Source organism: Labeo rohita, chromosome 17 (genome assembly GCF_022985175.1).
Source record: "Labeo rohita strain BAU-BD-2019 chromosome 17, IGBB_LRoh.1.0, whole genome shotgun sequence".
Lineage (NCBI taxonomy): Eukaryota > Metazoa > Chordata > Actinopteri > Cypriniformes > Cyprinidae > Labeo > Labeo rohita.
In genome coordinates this window covers 33,539,861-33,551,553 of record NC_066885.1, presented here as the reverse complement: position 1 = coordinate 33,551,553, position 11,693 = coordinate 33,539,861, and the positions used below count along the sequence as shown (strand labels likewise).

At 40.5% G+C, this 11,693-nt stretch overlaps 1 protein-coding gene across 1 annotated transcript; it reads right to left on the bottom strand.

The window, feature by feature from the left end:
- Positions 1-324: 324 nt before the first annotated feature.
- Positions 325-5,427, bottom strand: LOC127179715 (gap junction delta-2 protein). The gene is made up of 2 exons (XM_051133408.1): positions 4,815-5,427; positions 325-3,741 (listed from the first exon to the last, which is right to left on the bottom strand). The coding sequence occupies exons 1-2, from the start codon at positions 4,883-4,885 to the stop codon at positions 2,883-2,885; spliced, it is 930 nt and encodes a 309-aa protein (XP_050989365.1). The 5' UTR covers positions 4,886-5,427; the 3' UTR covers positions 325-2,882.
- Positions 5,428-11,693: the final 6,266 nt, after the last annotated feature.

Sequence of the window (11,693 nt, the reverse complement as noted above, 5' to 3'; positions counted from 1 at the left end):
ACACAATACTTTGACAAACACTAATATACACTAATAATATATACGGACCCATCACCCGGTTTAACAGTCATTAAATGAGATCATCCTTTGACATTTGTGCTACTTTTCCGTATCCAAACGAACATAGACACACACAAAGCGTACACTGAAGAGATTTCCAATGCCCATGTTCAGTGATGTGCAGGTGAGAGCAGTTGTGCATTGCAGAGTTTCTGCGCAGCCCTTCCAGGACACTGCAGTTCAATGAAATCTCAGAGGAGCGGCATGAGTGAGTGTGCATGTATCTGTGTGTGTGCGCAGAAAGAAAACAAAAGATCAGGCCCATCACTTATATCACCATCTTTGTAAAGAAGTGGATTTAATTCACAGTATATCATCCATCTTCATTTCATTCAGTTTACACATCCTCAAAACCACAAGGACTGGAGGCTCAGAAAGGAACAGCCCGGCGTTTTCTGCGTTCACTACATGCAAGGCCCTTGTTATCAATATGCAAATCGATCAGGATAAAATTACAATGTATATGAGGTACTGCGACATTACACGCTCATACCGTCGTTTGCTCTCGGATGATGAAGCTCCAGGGAGAATCGCCTCCTGAAAACAGAAAAAAGGACTGACAGATCTCTTCATTTGTGTACCTGCAGTAATGGCATCCCATGCTAATGTGTTTGGTCATCTCAGGCCTGCAAACAAGACATTTTTTTGTTGGTTTAAACTGCAGTGGAGACATCTCAGCGTGCACAATGCATCTCAAGAGTCTCTCCGCCTGTGGGTTTGCAGCACACGTGAATGCGACCGCATCGCCTAACCTCTCACATGATGTATGACACATCACAGCATGCAGAATTACATTCATACATAACCCAATCATTTTGTCATTTAGGAGGAGCTGTAAAAACACCAGGTTGGCTCTTGCAGAAAATGCACGGGAGAGAATGAGAGGCGGTGAGGGGAGAGAGAGAGGGAGAGGGAGAGAGGGAGGGAGGGGAGACTGCAGTACATATAAGGCAAGAGAGATACGAGTTCATGTTTTATTAAAGCTTTGCTCTGTCAGGTCCAGTACAGTCCTTCGGCTCTGGTCTTTCGTTTCTCAGTAAGGACCACAAAGTTGTAAAAATCTCAGGAGTCCTGGAATGCTTATCCAAGGAGAGAGGAAATACTGAGAGAAAAGGGAAGATTGCACCGTACAGCCAAGCCAATTTTTTGTTCCCGTCCCCACCGCCCACCCCTTCTCATAACACCAAATGTCCATCCTCCCAAGGGGCGTCCCGTCAGGTTTGATTCGAGACGGCCCGTCCCGAACGCTTCTTTATCCTCGGTGACCTTCAAGACCTGTCAGTTCTCAAGCGCCCGTACGGGGGGTGGGGTGACGTATCAATACTCGAGCAAATGCCGCATAGATTTCATGTCCCCCTGAAATGGTCCAGATTCTCTTGAATATAAGTTCTTAAACATGCAATACTTTCCCTTCAAGCTCAGAAATGCAGAGAACGTCTCCTCTCTGTGCACGCATTTGCTTGTCATAAATATATGGTGGCATAATCATAAAGAACCATTCAAAGAGGAGAAACAAAATGACATCTTAATGATCAGACGTTAAACGATAATGCAGCGGATTTTGTGTCTGGACAAGGCCTTCAACCAGTTTATAACGAAAGCGCGCACGCCTGCTCGGACACGCTTGCATTGTCGTCGAGAGTGGAAGAGATACAGCAGGCGTGGGCTCTTCGACTTTACAGTACACGAATCCCAAAACAAACTACTCAGCTTACAAATATTGCTGGAAGTGCTGGGTGAAAAACCAGCACCGGAGCACGAAACATTGCTGGAACATTGTTCTGTCATTTGTTGGCAAGAAAAGGTCAGTGTCCTGTGTAGAAAAAGGCCAGCACTTTATTCCCATCTGGCCGTTTTTCGAAATGAAAGAGGAGGAAGAATGCATTATGCCACTTTCAGTTCATTTACAACGAGTAGAGCTAAAGCAAGTCTGGACGCAGTAAGCATAATTCAAGCAATAAATCTGCTTTATGGATATGGTTATATTCTTCAGAATAGATTTTATATGTATATATGCATATATTTATATACAAGTATGGCACTTGATTACACTTAAGCGCGAAAAAAACACGTCACAAATGAAAGCAGAGGGCGCTTTGGTGTTGAAATTAAGGAAATTATCATCATCACAGACTTTAAGCGTTTGCAGCAGATTCACCCCTGCTCACACACACACACACACACACACACACACACACACACACGGACACGACAGCACATTTGCAATGGAGCTCATCACACAGCCTACGTTAAGGTCAATGGTGCAGTACAGGCAACCAAAAACGAAAAAGAAACCGTAGCAGAAGCGATAGTGTTTGATACATGAATGGTTTGTCGAGACTCTCCCGATGTGCGATATTATGTCAGCATCACGTTCACTTTTTAGTGCAAGACGCATTTACTCCCTTCAAGTACAGCAGAGCAGCTTGTTCGGTCACACTTCACATGTCAGCGCTCGTGTCACAGCAGTTGTCGTGGAGCCGCTTTGTAGTTTACTGTAAATGAATCATATAAGCATGCATTGAGTGCGACACGGACAGTGGCATGTCAAGTGTCACCGCAGCTTCTAGAGAGGCAATACGCATTCAGGTATCAGCATTTGCTCTTTGTGTACGTCTCAGAGTACAAACGTTGCTAAAAAGTTGCATTATACAGTAGTGAACCGCTTTACACACGTGTTGGTCGTCCACGGTTGCCAATGGAGTCTTTAAAACAGTAACAAAAAAGTCCTACCCCGTGTTCTTGCAATTCATGAACCTTACGTGGCGACGGGACTCGTCCACCGGCGGCGAGCGGGCTTCGGGTTTGGCGTTCCGCACCCGTTACACGTAGGCGGAGTCACTGGACTGAGTGCGGCCGAAATTGGGCATACTCATCCGGGGCAAATCCTTGTTCCGGATCTCGTAGATGGACTTCCTGCGGGCCCGAACGCCCCTCACGGCCGTTTTGATCTTCCTCCAGCCCAAGTGATTGAGCTCGGCCAGATTGAGGACCACGCAAAAGCCACTCACCGCGAACATGAAGACGAGGAACACGGTTTTCTCCGTGGGTCGGGACACGTAACACTCCACCTCTTTGATGCACGGGTATCGATCGCACTCGTACACGGCGGGCACGTTGAATCCGTACAAGAAATACTGGCCCACCAGAAAGCCGATTTCCAGAGCGTTTCTGAACACCACCTGAATGATGTAAAACCTGGAAATGCCCTCCTGCCGCCGCATTTTGGACTTGGCCGGTTTCGTGCCCGAGCTGGCCAGCTCTTTGGCCTCCAGGCAGTCGGGCTCGGCTTCTTTGGTGGAGTTCTCCGTGTTCTGCAGTACTCCGTTCATGATGGTGTTCTTGATCTTTTGGTTCTTGGCCTCCTCTCGTTTCAGGGAATCCTGCTCCTTATTATCCAGCGTGAGGAGGACGGTGGCGGTGGAGTAACGTCGCTCCTTCTGCTTGGCCGACTGATGCACCGAGTACGTGATGAAGCACAGACTCGGCGTGCAGACCATTATGATCTGGAAAACCCAATATCTGATGTGCGATATAGGGAATGCTTTATCGTAGCACGCCTGGTTGCAGCCCGGCTGTAAGGCGTTACAGACAAACATGGTCTGCTCGTCATCATACACTGTCTCCCCCACTATAGCCACGATCAGGATCCGGAAGATCACCACCACAGTGAGCAGGATCCTAATAAACAAGCACACAGAAAAATAAATGTGTCAATATACGAGCTTGAGCTGCAGGGAGCTGTCCGGTGCTGAAACCGGGCTGCGCTTCATTTCGCTATCACTGAATGCTGCATATGGATTATGCAGATGGCCCTTGGTGTATGTCACATTTGATGCTGTATTTTTGCGAATTTGAGCACAGTGTTTCACAAAGCGACACGTGAAATACAAAACAAACACAAATTTTAACCGAAAAAGTTCACTAATAAGGGTAGAATGATGGCCAGTGCTGAAAATGTGGTGCATTCTCAACCACTGAATGCTTTTAATTTAGCTTTACATTCCGCTTTATTTTTTCACATACACATACACTACGTAATATGTCTTGGTGTTCATTTTCTCTTGTGCATAAATGAGTGGGGGGTTTTTTGCGCACAGCTGGCAAAAAGCACCACTTCGCCTCAAAAGGTGGCTCTAAATAAAGCAATAAAATAAACCGATACAAATAAATGTGTAAGTGGCAGATTGGCTAATTAGAGTGGGAGCTGAATAAATACAGGTGCGTTCGCAATCAATAAACGACGCATTTCAGTCACATTTTACTGTCGTTCAATAATGTGATATTTTACCAACGTGTTGTGTACTTGGTTTTTGATAGACGTGTTTAATTCTGCCTTATTTTCTACGGTATTTGAATGGGTGAAATAGGCGGTAACGCCTTTTTTGTGCACACCTGGCAAGAAGCAGCACTCTGCGTTCAAATGGCTTTAAATAAAGCAAAAATAGTCAAATACATCATAAAAAATAAAGGTGTCAGTATAAAACCGGTTCAGTGTCGTTTCAACTAAAGGGTGCTGTCCAGTGCTGAAACCAGTCGCGTTAACAAGGGATTGCATTCTATTTTTCATGTTACTACGCAAATATTTTTTAGTATATGTCATGTTTGTTTGTTATCCTTATTTTATACTGTATTTCAAAGAGTAAAATGGGCGACTACGCCCGTTGGCAAGGATTGAAAATCGTATTTTTTTTCTCTCCAAAGCTTGAAACGAGCTGAATCTCGGCGTCAGATGCACTGACATTAGCTCTTACCTTCCGATCATAGTGGAGTGCTGCTGGACAGCAGCCTCCAAGAGCCTCTCTAGTATGGTCCATTCCCCCATCGTTGCTCATCCGCAGACTCTGCTCCAAATCCAGGGAAAAGCGTGAATATTTCCTCTTACTGTCCGCCGTTATCGGGTGAACGCATGGATGAGCTGCGCCAGCTGTGGCAGTGCTGATGCTGGAAGATGCCACACTTCTCCTCGTCTTCCAGTCTGGAGTGGAGTCATGTGAGCCCTCCTATCTTCGATCTCCACATCAGATTGATGGTGTGGGTGGAGGGCGGCGGGCTTTAATATGGCATCAGTGCCGTGGAGAGCCCTGCTGCGTCATATGGGGCTTTATCTCGAGCTGCCAAAACGCGCGGTTTTCATATGTGTGATGCTCATACGCTGGGAGTGAAGCCGGATTCGGTCCTGTGATGGTGAACTCATGTCATAATGAGAAGAGCGGAGGTGACCTCCACGTTTTTTATATGGGGGACTTGAGTCTCATACTTGTTGCTGTGTATTTTGAAAGACGACACAGCTGTTAGAGAGCAAATGTCCTTGAGTACAGTGAGGACCTTCAGCTCCGCCCTGTTCACATGTAGCAGCAGCGCTCTTGCTCTGGATACAGTGAGGTGAACGTGTCAGCTGATCCTCTGTTTAAGTAAAGACACTTGTGGCCCCGCCCATCGAACGACGTAGACATGCGCAGTTCCGCCAAACCGTCTTTTTTGTACTTCGACTATTTTAAGGGACTACAGTGTCCCCAAAAATGTTTGGTCACATATTTGTTCACTTTGACAACCACATAATGGCAAACATTTTATGTCTTCATTTTTTAAAGATTTATTAATTATCACCTTAAGTCTCGAAAGTAGGTATACCACTTCCATTGATAGGACACTTGTTGAAGACAAAATGTCACCCTGGACCACAAAACCAGTCTTTAAGTAGCACGGGTATATTTGTAGCAACAGCCAAAAATACATTGTATGAGTCAAAATGAACAATTTTACTTTTATGCCAAAAATCATTAGGATATTAAGTAAAGATCATGTTCCATGAAGATATTTTGTAAATTTACTACCATAAATACATCAAAGTTTTTGATTAGTAATATGCAACTTAATTCATTTGGACAACTTTAAAGGTGGTTTTCGCAATATTTAGATTTTAACAACTTGTGTTTCAACTTAAAAAAGTACACTGTAAAAAGTAATTAGTTGACTTAAAAAAAAAAAAGAGAAACTCGTTGCCTTAAAATTATTTAGTAAATAATAATTTTAAAAAATAAGTAAACTGTCAAGTCAAATGATTTTTGAAGTATTATTTACTTAATAATTTTGAGGCAACTGGTTTCCTCAATTTTTGTAAGTTAAGTCAACTTATCACTTTTTAGAGTGTGTTTGTGCTGCCTTAAAATTTTAAGTTTACTCAACTCTAACATTCACATTTTCATGTAGTACAACTTAACATTTCATGTTGACTAAACTTAAAATTTTAAGTTTTTTTTTTTTTTTTTTTTTTTTACAGTGTATTGTCCTAACAAACCATACGGAAATCTTCTTCAATGGAAAGCTTCTTTATTCAGCTTTCAGATTATGTATATATCTCAGTTTAAAAAAATGACCCTTGTGACTGGTTTTGTGGTCCAAGGTCACAAATGATTAGTTAAAAGGCATTTGCATTGCCATCTAAAATATTTGATTACACATTTTATATTGTAATTGTGGTAATAGCATCTACTAAAAAATTTGGTAGCTTGTGAGATTAGGATATTTTGAATAACCTTCCATCAAAATGCAACTCTGCAGTTTTATTTGAGTGATTTTAGTAGCAAAAATGGAGACAATTCAAGGAAAACAGGTTTAAGCGAAGTCTGAAATTACAAGTGACACACCAAATGGGGCAACAAAAATAATTACTGTTTTCAAACGGGTTTCCTGTTCCACCTCATCCACCAGCCACACAAACAGATAGTCCCATCCCAAACACTCACCATTGTCATGCTGATGGCTGAACAACATTGATTTATTTGCAAATGCCAATAATGATGGATCTTTGTACAAAGCTTGCAAAATCAGACCAGCCCAAGAAAGACAGGAGATTAGATTTTCCTTACTAAAATGAAAATGTCAGGTTTCAACACCAGTCCCATTCTGACATCAGCAAAAAAAGAGAGATGAACAGTTCAGCATGAGAAAGACCAGGCTGCTCACATCATGAATCTGCCTGGAATATTCAGTGAAACAACTGACTGTGCACGAAAAATGGCGATGAACCAGATCAGTATGCTACTAGCTAAGAAAAAAGTATCTTTCGGAGTGAATTGCTTTTTTCATAGATCAATGAAATCAGCAAATCAAATATGCCAAAATGCTGGCCTTTTTCAAACAGTCATTGCTGAATAATGCAATAACAAACTTTAAAATATTTTTAAGTAAATGGACATGAATCCATATACACACGCAGGAGGCTTGTTGTGTATCTGTGAGGGTTAAATGAGAAAAGCAGTGTGGGGCTCATCACATATGGCAGAAGGCACAGCGAGGCATTCAGGCCTTTTTCCATTCTTGATCTCACACACAAATGAAATATTTAGAGGCCGAGTCCAACCACAGCGGCTGTCAAATGTGCTTCCTCCACCGCACGCTGCGAGGCAGCCCTGTGTGTACGGCCTGTGCTGCCAGCACAAACTTGAAATTAAAACCAGGCAATTTTGGCTGGTGAAGGTTCCCCTCAGGACGGCTGGGAGGAAAAGACAGAAAGACAGAGAAAAGAGAGAGAGAGAGAGAGAGGCGGTGCACAGACAGAGGAACTGGGTCTTGTGTGGCCATCACATTATTAACAATCTAAAAAGAACAAGCTGAGTTTTATTTATTGTTAATGAACAGACCGACAGATGGAAGAATAGAAGGATAGAACAACAGACAGAGCGACAGACAGAACGACAGACAGATATAGACAGATAGATAGACAGATAGACAGATAGACAGACAGATAGATGGATAGATAGGTCAGTGTGACTGTGGTCCTGCAGAGGGCAGCACTGAATGAGCTGCTGGAGCTCTGATGGTTTCTCTGGTTACAATGCGTGGCTCTGCAGTTCCTGACGGTTCCTGAAGTCTCTCTAATCTGACACCACCGTCAGTCTCCAGTTACTGCCTCCATCCAAACTCAGCACAATCCTGTGTGAACTCACATTTCCTCTCATATCCTGAACCTCTAGATGAAAGTGAGCTCTGATTCGTCAGACATGAGACTAAACATGTCCCATAACCTACCACTCGATTTTAAAATAGCAACATTTCCACTGTAATATTCATCAGAGATGATCGCTATTCTCAACACAAACGTACCATTTCATCATCACACATCCTAAAACAACCTGCTCTTAGAGCATCATTCACATCCTACATATCAATCTACAAAGTTTTGCAGTTTGATTTCTAATCAACACCATCAGATATTTACTGAATCATTAATAAAATCATCTTTCATCATTTGTTTAGCAGCTATGAATTCAATAACAGCACACAGGAGATTCATATTTTCCTAGTTAGAAACACCAGAAACTCAAAATGTCTGCTGTATTTAAAGCATGTGTGTTGTGCAAATCACAGATTTTATGTAGACACTTTTCTTTGGTAGATCAGTGCTATTTTAGATTCAAAGTAATTTTGTTTCAGTAGTTTTGTTGTTTTTGTCATTTTTATTTATTTATTTATTTAAAAAAAAAATTGTATTAAAGTTTTGGGGGGTGTTTACATGATACAGTTTTCAAGTAAAAAAACAAAAGAGCCTTTTTTCTGGCTATTCATCTACATGAAAACAGCGTTTTGTAGCCTGAAAAAACAAAACTTTTGAAAAAGTGCTAGTTTTTGAAAAGGGTGTCATTATCATCTCTATGTAAACTACAAAAATGTGAATTTGACGGTGATGTCATGCACATGCCAGTGTTATGTGTTCAGTCTATCCAACTTTTTCTTTAAAGTGGAAGTAATCCTATAGGCGACACTTCCAGTTCATTAGTCGCTATAGGGAAATAACGAGAAGAATTACAATGTACTGTAAATGGTAAAACTGTTTACACTACAAACCAGTGTGTTCATAATTAATATAATACATTAAATTATATGGTTAGACACACCAATTTGCAATATCAAGCAGCAAAACAAGCTGGATGCGGATGAGACTGGAAGCCAGACCTATATAATTTACAAATGGCCACACCCAGTCTTACGGGCAAAATAAGGTGGATAGTTATGTGCACAGATGCATGTGCTTCTTTACAAAGTCACATCACCAACGACAGGCCTGGCATGAATAATATAGCTTATTTTAAAAAAGTTGTTCACTTCCAAAACTAACATTTACAGACAATTTACTTACCCCACTGACCATTGTTTGATTACCCCAAGATGTTCTTGTCTTTCTTTCTTCCTTCAGTTGTAAAGAAATTATGTTTTTTGAGGAAAACTTTTCAGTTAAAATGCAGCTATCTGCAATTTCAAAAAAAAAAAAAAAATTGGAAAGATATTCTACTAAAATAAAAGTACCATTACATTAATGAAATTTTATTTAAGTACAAGTAAAAGTAAAAAGTAGCTCATTTAAAATTTACTCAAAGTAAAAATGACTTCGTTACATTTTAACAGCGGGAGGGGGGCAAAAATGGGATAGGCCAAGGGTGTCAGTTCCTGGAGGGCCACAGCCCTGCACAGTTTATATCAGGGGTGCTCAACCCTGGTCCTGGAGATCGACCTTCCTGCAGAGTTCAGCTCCAACCCTGACCAAAAACACCTGAACCAGCTAATTAGGATCTGAAGAAGCGCTTGATAATTACAGACAGGTGTGTTTGATCAGGGTTGGAACTAAACTCTACAGGAAGGTCGATCTCCAGAAACAGGGTTGGGCACCACTGATTTAGATATAACCCTAATTAAACATCTGATCCAGCTAATCTAATCATTTAGGCTTATTTGAAAACTACAAGGTATGCGTGTTGGAGCAGGGTTGGGGATAGGCCTATAAATCTCAAACTATTTGTTTTTAATTAAAGGAATCGGTTATTTAGAATAATAAAACCTTTGGGCTATTACCAGGCAAATTAAATCAGTATCAACAAAATTCATCTTTGCAATGCAGAGGAAACACAGAAGCTTCTTCTGAAGTGGCATTTAGATATATTCAAAAACTGTTTATTGCAGGTCATGAAAGCATTTAACCAGCAGTTACAAATGCAGAAAAATATTTTGATATATAAGACATAAAATGTTGAATACTCATATTTGATATTATATAAATGTATATATTCAAGAAAGACACTTTAAATGAGAAATCAAAACCGCCAGTAGGTGTCATTAACTGTTTGTAAGTGAGTCATTGCGTTTGAACCGAATCATTTAAACAGTTGATTCATTCAGGAACAAAAACCATCATGTTGCAAAGAGACGCAAAACTGTGCTATGGTGGCTGTGTTTGGTATTATTTGGAATTATTATATGTCTAAAAGGCAAGTTTTTTAATTAACTTCTTGTTTATTGAACTGTTGTAAAAAATAAATAAATAAATAAATAAATAAAAAAATCTATATATAATCATGGTGATTTCTGCAGAAAAAACGTCGCTGTTCATGTGAAATTGATTTACTATATTAAAAATGATATAAATATATACACTTTCTGCCCCTATATCTTAAATTTTGTTTTCATTCTAAATGCATTTTAACAGACTGAATCACGCAGTGAAAGAACGCACTCTAAATGCGCGCGCACTAGTCTAATCTACTAGACTTAAGTTCTGTTGAAGTGTTTTGTTCGGTTTTTGCTAAACACTCAATGTCAACTTGCACAAGAACAATTACGATATATCTCAGACAGCCTGTACCGCTGTCGTGTGGGCTAACTTGTGCAAAACCTTTTGCTAAACTGTCAAAGATTCATTTTAACCACCAATGCAACGATTTATTTACCTTACTTCTACATGCTTGTGACGGGTTGATGTCGAGAATTTATAAACTGCTGGTTTCTGGTCTGGTTTCCCAGGTTACACTGCATAACAGAGCATAAACATGGCAAGGGGTTCACTTCATTATCTTCGAGTTCAGCTTCAGCAGAATATGACGGGGTTTCGTTTTCAGATGGGTCTGCACCATAACGCCTGTCCCTTGTGAAAAAAAAAAACAGCATATGCTGGTTAGGTATGTTTTGGTGCTGGTTTAAGCTGGTCCTTAGCTGGTTTATGCTGGTCATGTTGCTGGTCAAGGACTAGCATAAACCAGCTAAGGACCATCTTAAACCAGCACCAAAACATGCCTAACCAGCATCCCAGCATCAAAACATAGCTACCAGCATATGCTGGTTTTTTCACCAGGGGTCTTGTCCGTCTGCATCTTTCTTGTGATTTTAGCAGCAGGTTGTTTTCCTGTTTTCTTTTCCAGGGAGCAATTTTTTTAATGTGCTTTAAAATGTAGCGAAATACAATACTTCATACAAACTATACTTGAGTTAAAGATTTTAAAAATTACTTTAAAAAGTAGAAGTACACAAAAAAGCTACTCAATTACAGTAACGAGAATAAATGTAATTTGTTACTTTCCACCTCTGAAAATAACCAATCGTTTCACTAGATAAGACCCTTATTCCTTGGCTTGGATCAGTTAGAGCCCTTTGAAGCTGCATTTAAACTGCATTTTTGGAGTTCAAACTCGAGGACATAATAGAAGTCCACTATATGGAAACCATTCCTCAAATGTTTTCCTCAAAAAGGTTATTTTAGTACATAAAGTTAAACTAAACGGGAAAAAAAACCTTCTGCAAACTCATCTATATATAATTATACTCAAGCATTTCAAGGTTGTGAATATACACCTGTACCAGAA